At 37.7% G+C, this 24,395-nt stretch overlaps 1 protein-coding gene across 2 annotated transcripts in view; it reads right to left on the bottom strand.

The window, feature by feature from the left end:
• Positions 1-618: 618 nt before the first annotated feature.
• The window catches only part of LOC115212181, a 27,739-nt gene continuing 3,962 nt past the window's right edge, over positions 619-24,395 (bottom strand). Inside the window, exons 1-5 of one of the 2 annotated variants that reach the window (XM_036502735.1) lie at positions 14,539-15,071; positions 7,153-7,253; positions 2,959-3,031; positions 1,590-1,676; positions 619-1,015 (exon numbers count right to left, since the gene is read on the bottom strand). In XM_036502735.1, coding sequence (XP_036358628.1) covers positions 801-1,015; positions 1,590-1,676; positions 2,959-3,031; positions 7,153-7,253; positions 14,539-14,593 — 531 coding nt within the window. In that variant the 5' untranslated portion in view covers positions 14,594-15,071 and the 3' untranslated portion in view covers positions 619-800. Of the gene's footprint in view, positions 1,016-1,589; positions 1,677-2,958; positions 3,032-7,152; positions 7,254-14,538; positions 15,072-24,395 lie in introns of those variants that run through there. The other variant, XM_036502736.1, reaches the window with a different exon arrangement.

Here is a 24,395-nt window from a genome sequence, read left to right as displayed (position 1 = left end):
TTGACTGAATTTCGGTGGCTTCCTAATATGCTACAAAACCCTTTTTTGGGTCCAGGAACGAGGTGGGGTGGAACCCTCGGAAATTTCACTCCCACCCCCATTTTCAAATATTTTTTGCTATTTCTTTCTTTACCCATAATTTTAGATAACATTTCATAGTAATATGTTTTTGAGAGAGTGTGGATTACATTAAATTGAAAATTCAAAGAAGTTTAGGAGGTAACCGGAATTCCTCAAAAACATTCAAGATGATGTTTTCAACATGGCTTCAAGCTGAATGAATGATTTTTAAGATTGGACATGTGAACACGGTTTGGTTCATTCATCACAGTGAACTAGTAATTTCATGCTTGGGTTTCAATCCCTACAGTTTCTAATTTGGACACAATGCCAGCAATTTTGAGGGTAGGGGATTAGTTGATACTACTGACCCCAGTACTTGGCAGGTACATTTATTTTATCAACCCAAGAGAGATGAAAGACAAAGTTGACCTCAGCAGGATTCAAACTGTGAATGTTAGGAACCAGAATAAAAGGCATGAAGCATTTTCTAATGCCCTAAAGATTTTGTCAGCTCCCTACCTTTATATAAAGTTATAATAACAACAAACACTGATAAAAGCATCGGAGTAAAATTTATTATACGTATTGGGTCCTCAAATGTTTATATTACTGTTAATATAACCAGCTAATCTGGTTAAATCGGTTCCTACAGATGAAACTTGACAGAATTGGTTTTATCTCTTGTTGAGATGCAAATGAATCGTGAAGGAAATGGTTTTAACTCATTTGGGATTTTTCTAGACTTTAGCGAAACAGTGATGCTTCTTCAGACATGCCATCATAGGGCAGGTTCCAGTACATTTAGAATACAGAAAACACACATGGGAGGATAAACAATAAAGTGCACAATTTTTAGTGATGCTGCAATAGAATGCACACTGAAAATGGTTTCCTTTAACACTCTGCAATGCTTTAGCGCAGACTTCAATCTCTTCAGTACGATGAAAGTAATCTGTAAAGATAGGGACAAAAGTATTGACTTCACTCGGATACTTACAAACAAGATAGTGTTGCTGGTAGTGACGTTGGCAGTGGCAGTGATGGGGGGGTGCTAGTGGTGAGATAGTAGCAATGGTGGTTGTGGTAGTGGTGAGGGCAGCAGTTGTGGGAATGGTAGTGGTGCAGGTGCTGGTGGAAGTAGTGGTGGTGGTGCTGCTGCTGCTGCTTCTGGTGCAGGTGTTAATGCTGCTGGTGGTGGTGGTGGTGGTGGTGGTGGTGCTGCTGCTGCTGCTGCTGCTGCTGCTGCTGCTGTAGCTAGTAGTACTGCTGCTATAACTAGTAATGCTGCTGGTGGTGATGTTTATTTTTCTTCTGATACTGTAAAATATCCCTTTAATATCATTATGGCATCAGGTAGTATTCTATTGTAGTATGCTACTTTTGTTGTTTGGTGCCACTTCCATATTCCAAATATTCTCATATTTGTTTGTCTTTGACAAACAAAGATTAACTAATATTAAGTTTCACTATTTCCATATTCCCAGTGTCTGATAAACAAAGATTAACCATTGTTATATGTTACTTACCATTTCCATGTTCCAAATGTCGCTGACAAACAAAAGCCTCCAACATTATTTGTCCTTTGCTGCCTTCTATAAATTTCCGAACTTTGTCTGCAAGAAATCATTGAGAAAACAAATATTTATATCTTTATATATCAAGTTGTATCTGTCAAACAGTAAAGATTTTAACAATTGTAAAAGTCTAACTGTTTCCCTTTTTTTCAGTCCACACTGTAAAGTGGTTGGCATTTAGAAGGGCATCCAGCTGTAAAAACCATGCCAAAATCGACCTCGCCTGTTCTTGTGTCATGTAAAAAGCACTCAGTCTACTGTGCAGGATGGTTGGTGCTAGGAAGGGTATCCAGCCGAAAAAACCCTGCCAAAACAGACACAGAAGTCTGGTGCAGGTTCCTGCCTGATCAACTCTTGTCCAACCTATGCCAGCATGAAAGGTGGACATTAAATGATGATTCTACCATATTTCTAGACTTTAGCAACAGTGATGCTTCTTCAGACATGGCATCAGTTTGTGCCAGTCACTGTCAAAATGTCAGTTGTTCTAAGACTCCATATTACTGATTTCCTCCACAAAATAGGGATAACAACAGCCCATTGCAGAAATGAACCCTGCAGGGTAGAATGGCTGCTACAATGAGTGTCACTGGCCTCTCTCTATTGCAATGCCATCACAGTCATTACTGCAGGGCATGGATGAGCACGCCATGTGTTCTGGGGCATATGGCCCATCATACCCCCCCACTCCATTTTCTGATGCTTCCCCCAAACACACACACTTCTTTTTCCATTTTTTAATTCTCTTTTTTCCTGTTTCTTAATAATAAACTAATTTTGCATATTCCCCACTAGCAATATAAAGAACAATGCAGTTGGCACCAAATAACCAATATGAGATTTTCTCTCATAATAACTGCTGCAGTATAGTTTGTTCTAACAGAACATCCATGTTTAAGTGGGGATAAATATTACTTCCCAGTATTAATACGGTCTCTGTTGCATATATATGTGTTTTCCATGCTATCATGAGGTAAATGGTTTGATAGGATCCAATGAGTTGTGGAGCTATATCAAAGTACAATGTCTGTACTTGCATGGTTTCTACAACTGGATGCCCTTTATAATGCCAAGCCTCTAAATAGTAAGTCATTCTTCTGAAAATAGCAGCCAAATCTCCCTCAAAACATACTATACTGTCTTAAAAATTAAGGAATGTAAAACTGATGAATGTAGTCCTGGATATACTGTGATACACATGAAAAATCTTTGATCATGGGTTTGCTTGATCAGATCTGACCTGTGCCCAAAGAATGACAACAGTGGCAATGATAACAACAATGACTGAGGAAGAATAGTGAATAAAATATTTGCTACATACCTATTAAAAGTTCCATGATACTGAAATTGTGGCGCTTTATACTGAACAGTGTCATTCCATATTCCTGACAAATCTGTAAAAGCAGCAGAATTTGAGATCTTGCTGGATTATAAATTTCCTTAAAAAGATTACATGAATTCATACTGAAGAATTCATCAACAAACATAAAACACGCATACACACATGCATGCACTCTTCTTTCTGTGATTTATTAAAACAAAAGCAGGGGGTTGAACAATTCATCATCTGATCAGTAGCATGCCTAATAGTCCTTGCATTGGAAAATGCAAAGGGCATGTCTACTAAATATTAAATATTCACATCATAATAATTAATAAATAATTTGAATGTATAATTTCAGATTTAGATAAATTTAACAATTATAAGAGTGTCTATTTGTTTCTGTTGTGTGTGTGTGTATGTGTCTGTCTGTCTGTCTGTCTGTTTGCCTATCTGTCTGCCTATCTATCTGCCTATCTGTCTACCTACCTACATTCCCTTCTCTCCTAAGCGTCCAGTAATACTTTATTTGTTCCACGTCCTTGCATTGTTTTTTTTTTTGTTTTCTTGTTTGGATTAACTTTATATATATATATATATATATATATATATATATATATATATATATATATATATATATGTATGTATATATATATATATATATATATATATATATATATATATATTATATATATATATATATATATATATATATATATACATATATATATTAATTTGAAGTGTACAGTATTATATATCTATTATGGCTGATCATACCAATTGGTTTTGCACTAGGGATTCAATAGAATGTTAGATAATAATCAGATTGTGTAACCCTGCACTTTTCAGAGATGGCAGTTATGGAATGAAATACCATATTTCATTCCATAATTCCCTTCTCTGAAGAGCACAGGGTTACATAATTGGACTGTTACCTAACACTCCACTGAACCCCTAGGGTGAAAACGATTAGTAAGATTGGCTGTAATTGACATATAATACTGTACATTTCAATTAATATACCCACTCTACTGAAAGATATACAAGTGCATTTTTACCTAACTTATGGATTCTTAGGCATACACACACACGTGTGTGTGTGTGTGTGTATATATATATATATACCTTATAAAATAAGGGCAAAAGAAAAATTCTAATGCCAAATATGCCGAAAATAGACAAATTGTCAATAACCATTATAAGGGCATTAGAATTTTTCTTTGGCCCTTATTTTATAAGTTATTTATAAATTTAACCTTTAAAGGTATTTTTTAATATGCTGGCCATTGATAAAATTTTTTTTTGAAAAACTTTTATCCTACATTAGATATGTATATATATATATATAGGCACAGGTGTGGTAGTGTGGTAAGAAGTTTGCTTCCTATCCACAATTTTGGGGGGAGGGTGTAGGTCAATTACATTGACCCTCACCCCAGTACTCAACTGGTACTTATTTTATCAACTCCTGAGGGGTGAAAGACAAGTTGACCTCAGCAGACTTTGAACTCAGAATATAAAGATGGATGAAATACCACTATGCATTTTGCCTTGTGTGCTAATTCTGCCAGCTCTCTGCCTTATGGAGACTAAATATCAAGGCAGTGGAATGGTAGAATTATTACAGTATCATGTGATATTTTGTTCCACACTGCCTATGTTCAGAGTTCAAATCCTTTCATCATTCTGGTGGCTGAAGGCATATGGAGAAATGGTTAGGGTGTTTGGCTCATGATCATAATGTCATGGGTTCAATTTCTAGACCAGACAGTGCTTTATGTCCTTGTTTATGGCACTTCCTTTAATTCTACTTCAGTCTATTCAGCTGAAAATGAGCACCAGCCAAGTACTAGCACAACCATCTCACACCCACCCACCCCTGCCACTTGTCACATCCTGGATATTCTGGTTCAAAGGCTACGAGAATCAAAGATCAATTATACTTGTTCTAGTGAAGGCATGGTATGTGTTACCAAGCCATACTCATGCAGAGGTGATGGCTGGACCTTTTTTGTTTTTTCTGGTGTCAATAAAATAAAATACCAGTCATGCGCTAGGCTCAGTTTTCATTCACTGATACTGGTCTCTGCCAGATTTCTTCAAGTAAGAAACTGCAGCTGAGAATCTCAATTGAGATATCAGGGAATTAAGGAGTAAGCCTAATCTTCACTGTCGTGATCATCATCATTGTTATCATCATCATCATCATCATCAGCAGCAGCAGCAGCAGCAGCAGCATCACCACTCTTATCGCTGGCAGCAGCAGTGATGGCAGTGGCAGAGGCAGTAATGTCATTGTCATCATCCTCCTCGTCATCATCATCACCATATTATCTTTTAACATCCATTCTCCATGCTGGTAAAAATTGAATGTTTTGACAGGATCTAATGGATCTGAGGAATGCATTATGCTCCAGTGTCTATTTTGGCATGGTTTTTTTTGACATGGTCTCTTTGGTCACATGCCCTTCCTAATGCCAACCACTTTAGAATGAGTTTTGGCTGCTTTTTTTATGCAACTAGTACTATTAAGACCACCGTGTGGCTTGCAAGACTATGAACCCTGAGGCTGGGTGGTTTTATGTGAGGAGATAAAGGGGTAAAGTATGAGAGAAGTGGGCAGATCAGAACAGATTTCTTGCTGTAGAGGGACCACGTGGCTACTCACATTTTAGAAGAGAGAATGGAGAGGGATCAGCTGGGAGCAGGGAAAGATAAAAAATAGTGATGATGTTTGGTGGACCCTGAAGGTACAAAGTAAGTAAAAGTGAATAGAACCAAAAAAACAGGGAGTGTGGGTGGATGAGTAAAGCTTGCAAGAGTGTATGTGAGAATGGAGTGAATATAACCCACTTTCCTTCTCTCACTCTCCCATACATTCTTAATAACCACAGTATTCCTGTAGGGAGCAGTAACCCCTGAGTATTAGTAGTTTTAAAAGAAACATTCCTGGGACACTGTCATATACATCTGGAATATGTGAAGCATCCATCATTCCTGTCTGATGACACAAATTAATAGAACTAAATGTGACAATAAACAAGGTACAGCAAAGATACCTGCCACATTTTAAAGGCTGATGAATGTTTTAAGTGTAAATATATAGTATGCACTATCATTTAAACCACCCACCTCAGGCCCAAATGTTCTGCTCTGTTCTATGTTCAAACTCACCAGATTCAGCCTCTCACACCTACCCTACAATGTCATTCAAAAATAAACAATCACTTCATCAAAATCATGAAGCTATATAATCAAGAGTAAAAGACCTCCATTGGTCATGAATGATTGGATGCCACTGGGATTGGATGCCTCTGGGATTGGATGCCACTGGGATTGGATGCCACCGGGATTGGACGCCACTGATGTTATCCATGGAAAAGCAAAGGCTGATACAGCTTGGTACCAGTGACATCACAACCCATTTCTACAGCTGGGTGAACTGGAGCAATGTGATATAAGGTGTCTTGCTCAAGAACACAACACACTGTCCGGTCCAGGAATTGAACTCACTTCTTCATGACTGTGATCCTGACACTCTAGCCACTAAACCATGTGCCTACACAAAATAAAATAAGTTCTACCAAAACTTGAACTCAGATCATTGTATTCAAAGTCCAGAGTGATAACCATTACACCATAGAACCACTTGCCCATCATACTTGCTCAAAAGCAAAGCTACACAATACTGCTTTAATTCAAAATATTGTAAATCAATAAGCATTACATTTGACACAGGAATAAACAGAATTGTAAAGGGTTAAACCATTATGGTAACTGAATAAAAACTATAAAACATTAGCTATATGAAGACACTATTATTACCTATTGTTGTGTGGACGCCCCCAGACGATGAAGTAGATATAGGGGGAGTTGAGTAGAGGTCACTGGAACGTGTGATATAACACCTATATAACTTTACTGTAAAATATGGGAGCTTTTTCTGCCACACACTGTATTTAAACTGATGTCATGGAGTTACTAATTACTGCTTGTCTGTTTATATATTTTAGTATGTCATAACTGCTGCTAACCAATATTCTTCATAAGTGACACAATTCCAAATATACACGATATCTCAGACATATTTGTCTTGAAGGCCATTTCAAAGATTAAATCAATGTAGATAGAACTAAATGTTGGAGTTCATCATATTTATGTTGTTATGACATAGATGCCAAGATATCTTCGTACCTGTTTTGCAGAATTTGAGGTTACCAAATTTTGGAAGTGCCAGTAGATCACCCCCTGAGAATCATTTCTAGAGACTGAAATGGGTTTTATTTCTGCCATTCCTGAAAATACAGCAGAAAAAAATAAAGAAAAGTAAGATGAAGAGATGAAGAGAAAGAAGGAATCAGTCTTCCAATATATTATAGTAGATGATGACGATGATAATGAAGATGACAATGATAAAGAGGAGGAAGAGGGTAACCACAACAATAGTGATGATGATGGTGACATGATGATGATGATGGTGACATGATGGTGATAATGATGATGATGATGATGATGATGATGACAACAATGACAACAACAATGATAACGATGATGACAATAATGATGATGATGACAACAACAATAAGGAGATCAATAGCGATGACAATCCTGATAATTTGTCTGAATTAAACATCATCACTATCATCATATTATATCTGTTTCCATGCTGACATGGGCTGGATAGTGAGATAGGATCCAATGGAGCAGACGAACAACTTCTTGCTCCGATATCTTGGTTTTAGCATAGTTTCTACCAATGGATGCCCTTCAAATATATTTCTCTTGCCTCTCAAAAATGATTCTCAGACATCAAATGTATTCATACTTTGATCCACTGATAAACTTATTTAAATTTTTAAAAATGAAAGAGAGAACCTTGATGTAGGTTGACCAATGTGGAAGCCATAAATCTCTTATTTTAAAGGAATCTTAGCAGCAGCAAGAACCAAATTGTTTTGAAGATTTTGTTTCCTTTTGTGCTGTTTGAAGTACATCAAGAAAAGGAAGAATTATAAAAATTAATTTCAAGAACTAGAACATTCAGTTTTAGGTTGGTTTCTACAACAGGATGCTCTTCCTGGCATGAATATATAAACATGCATGTATACATATGTGTGTGTGTGTGTGTGTGTGAGTATATATATATATATATATATATATATATTATATATATATATATATATTTATACATGTATATGTATGTATATATATATGTGTGTGTGTATATATATATATATATATATATAGATAGATATGTATATATATATCTATACAATAATATGTTACATTACTCGATAGTCAAGATAAAACTCTGAGTTTCAGCTGCCTAAGTGGAAATCCACAACACCATCTCCAAGACTATCATATATGAAGCTACCGTAAACTCTATAACCACTAAAGACACCGTTTCGACGAAGAAATACGTGGGCCTTACAGAGGGTAACTTCAAGGCCAGGTTCAATAACCACACTTTGAGCTTTAGGCACTGGAACAAAAGAAAAGCGACACAATTATCTAATCATATTTGGTCTTTAAGAGATAAAGGTGTCAATTATAACATACATTGGAAGATTTTGGCCAGATGTAAGCCCTATACAAACGGCAGCGGAAGGTGCGGTCTATGTGACATGGAGAGATGGCTTATCTGGAAAAGCAGCTTAGACCCTACTACATGTCTAAACACAAGGACAGAACTTTTCGGATCATGCCCACATGTGACTAAATTTCTGTTACATTTTTGGTCCCCTAAAGAAAACAGATAGAACATGCTTTCTATGTTATGTCCCAAGAAGATATATATTTTTATATATTTTTTATATATTTTTTATGTATTGTTATATAATTTTTATGACGAAAAATGCGAGCGATGTATAAGTACGCAGGCAAGCAGAGTTATAACACAGTAATTTCCCTTTATATAACGGTATTTTTTCATAGCGTTTTCAAATAGCCAGATAACCGAAGATGGTGTTGTGGATTTCCACTTCGGCATCTGAAACTCAGAGTTTTATCTTGACTATCGAGTAATGTAACATATTATTGTATAGATAAATTTCCTCTATTTACATAATATTGAGGTCTCTTTCTTTCTTTTGTTATCTTACCGTTTTACCAATATGTATATATATATATATATCATCATCATCATCATTTAGCATCCGCTTTCCATGCTGGCATGGGTTAGACAGTTCAACTGGGGTCGGGTCTGGGAAGCCAGAAGGCTGCACCAGGCCCAGTCTGATCTGGCAATGTTTCTACAGCTGGATGCCCTCCCTAACGCCAACCACTCCATGAGTGTAGTGGGTGCTTTTTACGTGCCAGACGAGGCTGGCAAACGGCCACGATCGGATAGTGCTTTTTACGTGTCACTGGCACAGAGGCCAGGCGAGGCTGGCAACGGCCATGATCGGATGGTGCTTTTTACGTGCCACCAGCATGGAAGCCAGTCGGAACGGTGCTGGCAACAGCCATGTTCAGATGGTTCTCTTATGTGCCACCGGCACTGGTATCACAGCTACAATTTCCATTGATGTTGATCGATTTTGATTTTGATTTTCACTTGCCTCAACAGGTCTTTACAAGTAGAGATTTGTGTCCCAAGAAGGAAAGGTATGCATAAGTGGACTGAGGCCATGGGTTATGGTCTCACTTGTCCTGCCGGGTCTTCTCACGCACAGCATACTTCCAAAGGTCTCGGTCTCTAGTCATTTCCTTGGTGAAACCTAAAGTTCGAAGGTCGTGCTTCACCACTTCATCCCAGGTTTTCCTGGGTCTACCTCTTCCACAGGTTCCCTCAACCGCTAGGGTGTGGCACTTTTTCACACAACTAACTTCATCCATTCTCGCCACATGACCATACCAGCGCAAACGTCTCTCTTGCGCACTACAACTGATGCTTCTTAGGTCCAACTTCTCTCAAGGTACTTACACTCTGTCGAGTATGAACACTGACATTACACATCCATCGGAGCATACTGGCTTCATTTCTTGCAAGCTTACACATATCCTCAGCAGTCACGGCCCATGTTTCCCTGCCATGTAGCATGACTGTTTGTATACATGTGTCATACAGTCTGCCTTTTACTTTGAGCGAGAGGCCTTTTGTCCCTAGCAGAGGAACGAGCTCTCTGAACTTTGCCCAGGCTATTCTTACTCTAGCAGTTACACTTTCAACACACCCGCCCCTGCTATTGACTTGGTCACCTAGGTAACAGAAGCTATCAACTATTTCTAGTTTTTCTCCCTGGAATGTGGCGGAAGTTGGTCTCTGAGCATCTGCCACATACAAAAACTATCTTCCTAGTTAGCCTTCCCTTGACGTTGATGCACCTCTTATGTGTCCATAGCTTACACTTGGTGCATCTTATAGAGTTTCTACCTACGCCTTTTCTACAGATCGAGCAAGGCCATCTACCTGAAGGCGTTTGTGACTTGTCTACCTTCCTACTTATTAGGACTTTGGTTTTAGCTAGGTTGACTCTAAGGCCCTTCGATTCTAATCCTTGCTTCCACACCTGAAACTTCTCCTCCAGTTCTGATAGTGACTCAGCAATTAGAACAAGGTCATCAGCGTAGTGGAGCTCCCAGGGGCATCCTGTCTTGAATTCCTCTGTTATTGCCTGGAGGACTATGATAAATAGGAAGGTGCTGAGCACTGAACCTTGGTGGACCCCAACCTCTACCCAGAATTCTTCACTGTAATCATTGCCAACCCTCACCTCACTAGCAGCATCCCTGTACATGGCTTGCTCAGCTCTCACTAACCATTCATCTATCCCTAGTTTCCTCATTGACCACCAGATAAGGGATCGGGGGACCCTGTTGAAGGCTTTCTCCATGTCAACGAAAGCCAGGTATAGGGGCTTATCTTTGGCTAGATATTTCTCCTGCAGCTGTCTTACCAGGAATATAACATCAGTAGTACTTTTCCCTGGCACGAACCCAAACTGCATCTCATCTAAACTAACTCTCTCTCTAATTAGTTGGGCTATGATCCTCTCCGTAACCTTCATTACCTGATCCAACAGCTTGATACCTCTGTAATTATTTGTATCTAGGGCATCACCTTTACCTTTGTAGCAGTTGACTATTATGCTGCTACACCAGTCATTGGGTATGACTCCTTCGTGTATCACCTGGTTAACTATACAGGTGACTAGGCTATAGCCGACACTACCAGATATTTTTAGCATCTCTGCAGTAATTCCTGATGGGCCTGTCTTCATGCTTCTAATTGCCTTAACTACCAAGGAACTGTCAACTCGGATAGCTGGTCCCTCTGTTGGGTCGACATTCGGCAGACTCTCTTTATCCCATTCATTTTCTTTATTCAGCAACCTTTCATAGTGGCATCTCCAAACCTCTCTCTTTGTATCCTCATTTAGAACAAGTGAACCATCATCCATGCGAACACATTTCTCTCCTACCACATCATGATTCTCTCTCACACACTGTCTTGCAACACGAAATACCTCAAGTCTTTGGTCCTTACGGCACAGAACATTGGCAAATTTTTTCTTATCTGCTTCCCCTCTGGCTAAATAAACCTGTCTCCTAGCTTCTCTTTTGGCAGTCTGATACAATTCCCTGCTATCCCCATTCTTCCAGTCCTTCCAAGCCTGTCTTTTTTCTCTAATAGCCCTGTCTACAACATTGTTCCACCACCACGTTATTTTAGGTCGAGAGGGGACTTTGCACCAGCCACAGATCTGGTGAGTGGCTCTCAGCAGGTTGTCCCTTAGAATCCTCCAGTTGTCTTCTACCCCAAGTGAAGCTATATCCCCTTCTACTTCGTCAAAGGCTTCAAGTAATATGTCCATATATATATATATATATATATATATATATATATATATATATATATATATAATATAATATATATATATATATATGCATATATAAATATATATTTATATATACTGGGTGGCCCAAAAATAGGTTTACAGTTATTCAACTATCTTTTTTGCATTCATATATCAACAATTTAGATCTTAATTATAAAATAATATGAAACCATTATTCGACTCTAATTTAGTTAATTCTGTCAAGCTCCCTTTTCAGTTTGTAGAATTAAACAATATTTCTTAAAGAAATAAAAACATGATTCTTCTTATAGAAGAAACTCCATTAACTAAATTTGAAACTTATATTTTTCCAGTAAAGATATACTATAGTTTGTTAATATTATTCTCAATGCTAAAATATATCTTCACAGATAAAATACATTTTTCTATCTATTTACTCTATTTTTTTACCTTAAGTTTTTAACATGATAAATGTATTATAGACAACCGGTCCTACTTTTTAAGTTTCAAATTTAGTTAATGGAGTTTCTTCTATAAGAAGAATCATGTTTTTATTTCTTTAAGAAATATTGTTTAATTCTATTTGATTATTTATTTCATTATTATTGTTATTATTGTTGACCTGAGGAGTGACTTTACTTTTAAATTGAATTGTTTTTCAATTAAATTCAAATTTAATTGTAATTCAAATTGAAGTTATAACCACAAAACATACATAGTCTTTTTACTTACTATATATTACGGAGATGTACTCGCATAGCAAGTAATTTGATCTGAGATCGTGTGCTGAAACGAAAACAATTGCAGCGTGGAAGGTTTTTATAAGCCATTTAAGAAACACACAAAAGCCGTTCGATTCACTTCAACATTTAAGTTTAATTTGTCAAAATATTTTCGTCGCTAAAATCCGCGACCTGTTCACTGACAAAGTCCGTGCTGCATCACGGACTTTGTCAGTGAACAGGTCGCGGATTTTAGCGACGAAAATATTTTGACAAATTAAACTTAAATGTTGAAGTGAATCGAACGGCTTTTGTGTGTTTCTTAAATGGCTTATAAACACCTTCCACGCTGCAATTGTTTACTATATATTGTTTATTCATTTTTTGTACATTTTGTGATCTAGTTATATGTTTTATAATATATTTTATTTTTTCTTTATGATATGGTTTATAGTGGTTTTTCTCTAATTTATGTATATTATATATTATATATTTATATTGAGAAATTTGATTTAATACTAAATTGAATTTTTCCCTGTAAGTTTGGAGTTATATATATATATATATATATATATATATATATATATATATATATATATATATATATATAGAGAGAGAGAGAGAGAGAGAGAGAGAGAGAGAGGGATAGATATAGATCCTTCAAAGGGGTCTTAAACATCCAATTCACTGGTACTCCAGTTGGATACCATATAAATATTGGTATAATTCAATAAAAAAGATAAATTAAATATAGATATTCTATTGACATTCAATAATTTATTTATATTCCAATATTTCATTGAATAGTATGAATATGATATATTATATATAATATATAGCTTAACATAATATTATATAAATAATTATAAAAACCATAAAAGGGCCAACAAATAGTAATATAAATAAATTATTGAATGTCAGTAGAATATCTCTACATTTAATTTATCTTTTTTATGTATATGTATATATATATGTATGTGTGTGTTTCTGTGTTTGTCTCCCACTATTACTTGACAACCGATGTTGGTGTGTTTACACCCCCGTAACTTAGCGGTTCGGCAAAAGGGACCAATACCATAAGTACTAGGCTTACAAAGAATAAGTCCTGAGAGTTTATTTGTTCAACTAAAGGTGGTGCTCCAGCATGGCTACAGTCAAATGAGTGAAAAGAATAAAAGAATAAGAATAAAAGAATATATATACACCATGCTTGTGTAGACCTGTCAAACCAAGTGAGATCATAGTCATGGCCAATGCCAGTGTCAGGTTAATGGCACATAAAAAACACCCACTAAACTCTTGGAGTGGTTGATGCTAGGAAGAGCATCCAGCCATAGAGACCTTGCCAAATCATATCGGAACCTGGTGCAGCTCCCTGGCTTACCAGTTTTCAGTCAAACTATCCAACCCATACCAGCATGGAAAGCGGACATTAAATGATAATGATGATGATGATGATACATACATATGTGTGTGTGTGTATGTATAAATACAGGTGTGGCTGTGTGGTTAGAGGTTTGCCTTCCAACCACATGGTTCTGGGTACAATTCCACTATGTGGCCCTTTGGGCAGATGTCTTCTGTTATAGCCTTAGGCTCAACAAACCTTGTAAGTCAGTTTGGTAGACAGAAACTGAAAGAAGCTTGTCATCTATCTATCTATCTATCTATCTATCTATCTATCTATCTATCTACCTATCGATAGATAGATAGATAGATAGATAGATAGATAGATAGATTAGATAGATGAATGTATGTGTGTGTGTGTGTTATTGTTTCGTTGCCTCATTGACAAAATTCTGTCTGACCATCGAAAGGCAAAAGTGAAAACAATGACAATGATGATGGTGATGATGATGATGATGTTTATGATGATGATGATGATGATGCTGATGATGATATATACATATGTGCATATATCACGGTTTTGAAATATTTCTACAATTGTTGGATACCTTCTAAATATAACTATGTGTGTATATTTGTGTTTGTGTGTGCATGTGATTGTGGGTGTGAGTAGATGTAATCAAGATGACAGCTAGTTAATGACTTACCTTCCTGGTGGAGCAGGAAAGTGATGAACATCATAACAGCACAAAGTTTCATCATATCTGGACTTGGTAGTGGTGGTGGTGGTGGTAGTTTTGATGGTGGTGGTGTTTCTCTGGCGGTGAAGTATGAAGATTGGGTGTTTATAATGAGAATGACAAATAATTACTGTTGCTGCTTCTGTTGTACCTACTGCTGCTGTTGTTGTTGCTGCTGCTGCTGCTATTGTTGTTGTACCTGCTCTTGTGGTCGTTGCTGCTGTTGTCAATATATGTACCAGGTGGGGCATACAGTGCTGCTGCTGATGCAGTTCTTGTGGCTGATACATGTGACAGAGATGATGGGGGTGGAACATATACTGATTCTATGACCGTTATTGCCATTGTTGTTGTTATAGTTGTCAATAAATATTGATATCTAATCAATGCAGAACAGTTTTATGGTGGTTCTGTGGTTCTGTGGCATAACACTGATGACAACTTCATTTGAGTTCTAACCCACTTGAGTACTGTACTTCTAATCAAAAATGTAAACTAACCAGTGAGGAAGTAGTAGTAGTAGTAGTAGTAGTAGTAGTAGTAGTGGTGGTGGTGGTGGTGGTGGTGGTGGTGGTGGGGTGGTGGTGGTGGTGGTGGTGGTGGTGGTGGTGGTGGTGGTGGTGGTGGTAGCAGCAGCAGCAGCTGTTGTTGTTGTTGTGGTGGTGGTGGTGGTGGTTGGTGGTGGTGGTGGCAGTGATGGTGGTGCTGTGGTAGTAGTAGTTGTGTAGAATGTTGTTGATGATGATGATATCATTTGACACACACACCCTCCACAGGTCAACTGTGATCTAGTTGGCCTATGATCAAAAGCATTCCAGCCATGACCATCTTGTTATTTTCTTATGCACAGAGACCCAGGACCACATAAACCAGCAAGTCCCTTTTTTAAGATGATAAAACATTGTATTTAGAGAGATTTAGCTGCTAGTCCTGGCAAATCAAGGAACCACATAGGTGACTCATCCCCAACATTGCCTTGTGAGAGGTGATTTCTAAAGATAGCCTTGTCTATTAATAATTACACAACAGCATACTGTGTTGACAATGATGTCTTCATGTAGAGAGACAACTTAGTGTGGAGAACATTTTCCAAGGGTGAGCGAGATTTTGACACCTAATTACATCAACCTCCACTCCTCACCCTGCTCATCCTCATCATCATCAACAACAACAAAACAACTTCATCTTCATTAAAATGCCAGTTTAGTTTTTTTTTTTCCATGCAGTAATATAGATCTGTAATGTGGTATCTTCTTTATATTTCTCAATTTTATATCCTAAATGTTGACCTATAATTCATATGTTAACCCTATAACTTAGATATTAGCCATTTTTGTTTAAATATTGATCCCATAGCCCAAATGTCCTCCAGATAGCTCAGATGTTCTCCCTCAAACTCAAAGTACCCTTTTAAACCCAAATGCTCACTCTGTATCTCGAATATTTACACTATACCACAAATGTCAACCTTATAACCCAATATCATTTTCAAATTTTTGCAGAAGGCTAGCAATTTCAGGGGAAGGGTTAAGTTGATTACATTGACCCCAGTGTTCAATGTCTCCGAAAGGATGAAAGGCAAAGTTGACCTCAGCAGAATTTGAACTCAAAATATGAAGACAGATGAAATGTTGCTAAGCATTTTGCCCAGTGTGCTAATGATTCTGCCAGCTAACCGCCTTTTTATTACACAGTATTAACTGCTACCCATAGACATTTCCCTACAACCCAAATGTTTCCCCTATCAACATCCAATATATAATTTCTATCTTTTAACCAGGGAGTAGGTAGTGCCCATGACCATTTCTGGGACCTCCAATACTCTTGGAAGGGAAAGCAGAAGTTACGTGCAAAGTGGAAGCCTAACCTAAATATAACAGACAGGCTTGTTAAAGGCTCACAGGATACCTGATAGCAGTGTTAAACCAGACATCCCTAGATGTATTTTCTCATTCTTGTAGTCATCAATATCCATTAATTACATCTTATTAATCATTTCAAATCAGTAGTATTTAATCTTTTGTGTAAATTAACAATGGACAGTATAGGAGTCATTCCTTTCTTTCTGCTGTACATCTTCTACATTCATAACCCATATCTCTCTGCCATACACTATCAGGCATTTCATGTAAGCTTCATATAGTCTTCCCTTTAATATTTGTTTTAACCCTTAAAATGAACCTATCTATTATATGACTATCTCCCACACAAAATCTAATTATGTCACACTACCAGTAGGAACCATTTAATCAATATTTAGTCCTGGTAGCCTCTCCAAATTAAATCAATAAAAACCAACTTCCCTGTTCTATCTATTTATATGTACAATTGCTTTCTGTGTAGTACTTATTCAATATACATGTATGTATGTATGTATGTATGTATGTATGTATGTATGTATGTATGTATGTATGTATGTATGCATGTATGTATCATCATCATCATCATCCTCATTTAACATCTGCTTTTCATGCTGGCATGAGTTGGACAGTTTGACTGAGGACTGGCAAGCCAGAAAGGCTGTACTGGGCTCCAATCTGATCTGGCAAGGTTTCTACAGCTGGATGCCCTTCCTAACACCAAACACTCCAAGAGTATAGTGGGTGCTTTTTATGTGCCACCGGCATGAGAGCCAGTCAGGTAGTACTGAGATCGACTACACTTGAATGGCACTTTTTATGTGCCACCAGCATGGGGGCCAGTCAAGCGGCACTGGCAACAACCACGCTTGAATGGTACTTTTTACGTGCCACCAGCATGGGTGCCAGTCAGGCGGTACTGGCATGACCATAGCAATGATTTCACTTGACTCAACAGGTCTTTGCAAGCACAGTTTATTGCCCAATGATTGAAGGGTATTCTTAAATGGGCTGGTTATACTGCACTAGCATAGGCCACGGTTACAGTCTCATTTGGCTCTTCTTAAGCACAGCATATCTCCAAAGGTCTCGGTCACTCGTCATTGCTTCCATGAGGCCCAACATTCAAAGGTCGTGCTTCACCACCTCATCCTAGGTCTTCCTGGGTCTACCTCTTCCACAAGTTCCCTCTACTGCTAGGGTGTGACACTTTTTCACAAAGCTGTCCTCATCCATTCGTCTCGCTTGCACACTACATCTGATGCTTCTTAAGTCCGACTTTTCTCTCAGGGTGCTTACACTCTGTCATGTATGCACACTGACATTACTCATCCAGCAGAGCATACTAGTTTCATTTCTTGTAAGCTTACACATGTCCTCAGCAGTCACAGCCCATGTTTCACTGTTATGTAGCATGGCTGTTTGCACACATGCATCATACAGTCTACCTTTTCCTTTGAGCGAGAGGCCCTCTGTCACCAGCAGAGGTAGGAGCTCTCTGTACTTTGCCCAGGCTATTCTTATTCTAGCAGCTACACTCTCAGAGCATCCACCCCCGCTACTGACTTGGTCACCTAGGTAATAGAAGCTATCAACTACTTCTAGTTTTTTCTCCTGGCATGTGGCGGAAGCTGTTTTGTGCACATTTTCAGTGTTAATTGTCTCTGAGCATTATGTATGATATATATATATATATATATATATATATGAGAAGTGATGTAGAGCAGCTGGTCGCATTTTTAATTTGACCCAGTTTAACTGTAAAACAAAGACTTACAAAATATTTGTTAGAGTATTACTTTATGCTGATGATGCTGATTTGTTGGCACATGCAGAAGGGGATATGCAACATTTAATGGACAGATTTTCCACTGCATGTGTACATTTTGGACTCACAATTATTCTGGGGAAAGCCAAAGTAATGTTTACTCCTGTGTCAGGACAAACATATCCTGAACCAAACATTTTTGTGAATGGAACAAGGTTAGAAGTTGTTGACACCTTTGTTTATCTTGGAAGCACCATGTCAAGAGATGGTAGTCTTGATGCTAGAAATACTATCGAATAGAGAAGGGAAGTATTGCATTTGGAAAGCTTAAAAAGCAAGTATGGGTGGATAGAGGTATTTCCCTGGCGATAAAAATCAGTGTCTATAAAATATGTGTATTGACTGCACATCTTTATTCGAGTGAGACATGGACCACTTACAAGTGTCATATAAAAATGCTGGAGAGATTTCATCAAAAGTGCCTCAGACATATCTTGGGAGTCAAGTGGGAATGTTTCATGCCAGATACAGAGGTTTTGTGCATGGCACGTTGTAGCTCAATTGAACAACATATTATCTTAGCTCAAATGAGATGTGCTGGACATGTTATTAGAAAGAAAGATAAGCGATTACCAAAGCATCTTTTTTTATGGTGAGCTCAATTCTGGTAAACAAAAGGTATAAAGACTGTGTGAAGGAAAACCTGAAGAAACTAGATATGAGCAATAGTGATTGGGAACTTGATGTTCTAGATCAGAACAAGTGGAGAGGTGCTGTTAGGACTGATTGCAATGCCTGGGAGGAAAAAATGATTCAGCACTCCAAGCTTAAAAGGGCCTGTTGCAAAGGAACAATTGGAACTGTAATCAACAGTGAACAGTGAAAATGTATCATGTTTTGTTGTCAAAAGCAGGATACATGACTCATGAAGTCACATGAAAATCGAAATGCCCAGATAGGTAATAATCTTGGACATCAACTGCTTCTTACAACTTGTGTCATATGTCACAAAAGTTGTAAGACAATATCTGAACTTAAAAGACATGCTAGTTCACAAAAACATTCCTTCAGAATCAGATTCCAAAGGACAAAGATATAGAAGAAACATGAATAATATGTCACTTGTGTGTTAAACCCTGTCAGCAGTTGGTCTTAAAAGTCATTTGAGGGCCCATCAACGGAGTGATTGTGCTGTGTGATGGGGTGTAGTGTGTGTGTTGATAGGACAGCTATCAAGATGAAGCAATCATTATATATATACTATATAGGTTATGAGAGGTAATGGTGTCAAGAAGACCCAAAAGTGTCAGGTAATGCTGAGAAAGTGCTATGGACAGACTATAGTTTAAAATAGTTAAAATATCCCGGAAACAGCTGTAAGACATTCTATTTATAAATGTTCTGAAACCTTTCACTGCCTTAGATTTTTATCTCATTCTGTTAATTTATATATATATATATTAATATAAACAACTAGGCACAATATAATAACATAAACAAAAAATTTAATTGTCACAGATTGTAAAGCATCTATATTGAAAGAAGTAAGAGTTAAAAACTCCTAATGCTGTAAGAAGCATGAAATATATATACACTGATATATATAGAAATTAAATAATGAGGGTAGAAATTGATATTAATCAATTACAGTCAACTCTCGCTACTATGCCACCCTGCGGGACTGAGCCAAAGTGGCATAGTACCGAGGGTCTGTTATCTAAACACTACATAACCAAAAATTTACTGAACATATGAATAAAAATTCATAGTGTAGGAAGTAAGGCCAATAAGAAGTTCAATGCAATGGTAAAAAGAAGACATCCAAGTTTATTAAGTTCAGATTGCTTTTAGTTAATCCCGAAGCTCTCAAAAATTGTCGGCTGACGCATCTTCTTTCGGCGGATTTCATTCATTTCGTTGTCTAGCCTATCACACGCCTGCATGATGCTGGGTTTTCCGCTGCTCTGCTGCTGCATAATCTTTCGGATAGTGCTCCATGCTCTCTGGGCATCTGCAAACAAAACGTATTCCTCTTCCACAATTACCTTGTTGTCTTCACTTTCCACCGGCTCTTCGTTATGCATTACCTCCTTTGCTATTTCTTCTAGAGTGAAACATGTCGGACAATACAAGGGGCGGTAACTTGTATCAGATATTACTAATGATACGAGGGGCCCGACAATAACGTTTTTCGCAGCATCGATAATCTCCTTCTTTTCCTTCAGCGTAAACTCAGTCTGCTTGCGTTTCTGAGCTGACATTGTGTGCTACTTTCTGAACTTTTCCACAAGATTACAAATACGAAATGTACAAAATGTAGGGGTACATGAATCAAATATCCTAACCACTAAGCCACATGCCTTCATATATATATGTACATATATATTCTTATATTAGAGCTAAAATGCTCTATGAGGCAACAAAAATTGCTGAAACTAACATCAGTCTATAGAATTCTCAGTCAGCATTTTTCAGACAATTATGGTTCCTGCTAATGTATATGTTTTCATTCATGTGTGTTAACTACAGCATTAGAGCATTTTAGCTCTTATTTCTAATAATATAAATGTTTTTTAACATCCATTTAATGATAATTATAATTCTCCTTTTTGAGGAAACATTGCAACCTGCTGTTTATATTAATTTTGTGTATACACATTTGCGAATTGCTAAATCATCCATTAATTTGGATGACAAAAGCATAAATATTAATAGAGAAACAGGTCTGGGAAAAGCCGAACACCAAGCAGGCTTAACTGATAAAGCAACCAAAATTGTCAAAACTGATGAGTCTTAAGAATTCTCAGTCAACATTTTTCAGACAATTCCTGCATATATTAATCCAGTGAATTACAATTGAGGGAATTAGGAGGCCAGAAATTGGAGCTAGTGATGTCATAGAAATTCTCTGACAAACACTTCTGATTCTTTCTGGAGGTATGGCAACAAGCCAAATCCTGCTGACACATATATAGCCTTCCAGCAGCTACCCTCTCCTGTAAGGGATAGAACACAGTCTCCAGTAGCTACTCATAGCCATCTCTGAATTAAGCTTAAAGCCCTGTTCAGAGATGTGAGGCTGCATTTGGGGTTGCGGACACAGTCAGAACACCTATTGTGTCCTTTCTTTTGGCTATGGCTTCGTAGTGTGTGTTGCAGTTGTCCATGTCAAATTTTACAGCCTTTACAATGTTCACAGAGCATTGGGCAGAGGTCATAATTTCAGCATTTCAATACCAAGTGTGTATCATATTGATATAGATAATTCATTTTCAATATTCAAATGACTTCCAGTCCTCCATGTCAGTTAATTTTTCTTCAACTACATCTATAATCTTTATGTTCTCCAGTGCTGTTGACAATTTAACAATACATCAAATTCTTCCTGATAAAGGAGACACAAAAACTTGTCAAATTTAGCCTGAATACCCTGTATGTGTGTGTATGTGTGTGTGTGTGTGTGTGTGTGTGTGTGTGTGTATGTGTGTGTGTATGTGTATATATATATATATAAATATGCACACATGCATACATACATGCATACATACATACATACATACATTCATGGTCTCAAAAATTTGTCCTACGAAGAAAGGCTGAGGACGCTCGACCTTTATTCTCTTGAAAAACGCCACCGCTGTGGTGATCTCATTCTCGCCCACAACATCATAAGCGGGAAGTGTAACCTCTCGAAAGAGCTGTTCTTCACTCCTGCTCCGGAGCATCGGCTGCGGGGTCATTCCGAAAAGCTCTACCTGCGACGATTTCATCTCAATCGAAGGAGAGGAGCTTTCTCCGTCCGGGTTGCAGATCCGTGGAACAAGCTGCCAGACGAGATGGTGAAGATGCCGACGACCGCTTTGTTCAAAGCCTCCCTGGACCTCAAGTGGCCTGAACTCTTTACATGAACACCACCCTGTACTTAACTCCATGTCCCCCTACATGGCCTTGCTATTTGCTTTTGAGCCAAATTAACTAACTAACTAACTAACATACACAATGAATTTTCAGTTTCCATCTACTGGATCCACTCACAAGGTTTTGGTTGCTCCAGGACTATAGCAGAAGACACTTGACTCACCTAGAGTGTCATGCAGTGGAACTGAAACAGAAATCATGTGTTGGGAAGCAAACTTCTTACCACACAGCATCATATTCTATTATTCATTTATGTATTTCAGCCTAAAAGCTGTGATTGTTGCAGGAGCATTGCCTGTAGTATCACCTTGCCATTGGCCATTTTATTGTGATCGGTTTCTTGTGAAGGAGGGAATTTGTTACTGATGCCTTCTTTTGAGCTTCTTGCAGTGATGTAGGTTCATCTGGACATCACTCTAGACAGGATGGGCATGACCTTTGGAACAATACATTGACGTCCAATTCAAGGACTGGTGTGACTCTCAAAGCCAAAGTTTGATAGTAACCCCTCTAGGATCTTCTATATGTATATCACAATATAACTCTCCTATCTTCACTCCAGGAAGTAGAGTCACAATTCTTTCAGACTTTCCTAGTAGTTTAGCTGTTCCATTGATGCAATCTTTCTTGTGTAGCATTGCTGAACTGCTTCAAGTTCCTTTCTGAGCCATTGTCCTGTGAGAAACAACTCTGTTCAGGGTTTCTGAAATTAAATTGTTTGGTGATGATCCTTCTGCTAAGTTCCATGCAAGGAGCATTGCTTTTGTTTCCTCAGACTTCCTGTTACCTTAGACTTTAAAGGCAATTCTGTCTTTGGTGTAATTTGCCTCGCTAAGGTTCATGTTGCTGAAATAGGGAGGAAGAGGAGGCAAGAAGTTAAGAAAGATATTTAGAGAGACAGACAGACAGAGGTGAGAGAGATGAGGATGTAAAAACAGTCAAGAAAAGCAGAAAGAGAAGAGATAAAAAAATGTAAATGGAGATGGAGAAAAAGAGAGAGAAACGTAGATAAGGGAGAGTGAGATGTAGAGGCAGTCAAGAACAGCAAAGAAAGTGAGAGAGAGAGAGATTGATGCAAATGGATATACAGAGACAGTAAGGGAGAAAATATGGAGATGAGAGAAGCAGAGAAACATTGATATAAGTAGAAATGAAGAGAGAGAGGGATCAATGTTGATAAAGAGAGGTCAATGTAGATATAAATGAAGAGGTGTAAATAAAGGTAGAATGGGAAAAACAAGGAGATAAGAATGAGGGGAGAGAGAAATAGATCAATGTAAATGTAAATAGAGATAAGGACTGTGTGTGTGTGTGTGCAAGCATGCATGTGTGTGTGTGTGCACGCACGCACGCATGTGTGTATATGAAATATAGAGTAGAAATGCTTATTTTGTGCAGGTGATAAATAGACAGAATAATTGCCAGATTATAGCTGAGATAAGAACTGTTGATACTGAACAGGTGAGAACTAAGCCAACTCAGTTTATATCGTTTGTACAGAAGCGGAATTATAAAACTCTGATACATTGTCAGCAAAAATGGATTAATTAAGTGTCCCGAGCGTGTTTGTTGGCTGGTCTTCGGTGATCACTGGTTGAGTTGATCAATGAAAATGTGCTTCTTGGGCTGTGTGAAAAAGTAACTGAATGACACCCACAAACATTTAGCAGAACATTATATTATTACACTATAATCAAATTAATCAATTAACTGTTCAACCTATTTTCTAATCTAATATCCATTATAATAACATGGCCTACTGCAGGGATCTTATCAAACCAACAAGAGAACTTCTATGTGCTCTCTCAGCCCATTAGAAATTGTAGCATGAAATTTTTTTAAATCACTCCTCTTGGGTGGAGTAAGTCAATTACATCACCCCCAATGTTTAACTGGTACTCCTTTTATTGACTCCAAAAGGATGGAAGGCAAAGTCGACCTCAGCAAAATTTGAACTCAGAATGTGAAGATGGAAGAAATGTAGCTAAACATCTTGCCCAGCATGCTGATGATTCTGCCAGTTCACACCTTATAATCTATGATTTTTAATGGGACTCATACCTTTAATAATGAAAACTTTTAAAATACCCTAAATTAAAAAACAAAATACTTAGATGTAGGCATGCTTTGTAGTAACAAGTGTGTTTCCCAACAACATGCTTCTTGGTTTGATCCCACTGCATGACACCTTAGGCAAGTGTCCTCTGCTATAGCTCAGCATAAACCAAAGCCTTTTGAGTGAATTTGGTAGATGGAAACTGAAAGAAGCCTGTCATATA

Source organism: Octopus sinensis, linkage group LG5 (assembly GCF_006345805.1).
Source record: "Octopus sinensis linkage group LG5, ASM634580v1, whole genome shotgun sequence".
NCBI classification, from domain to species: domain Eukaryota; kingdom Metazoa; phylum Mollusca; class Cephalopoda; order Octopoda; family Octopodidae; genus Octopus; species Octopus sinensis.
This window is presented reverse-complemented; position numbering and strand designations above follow the sequence as displayed.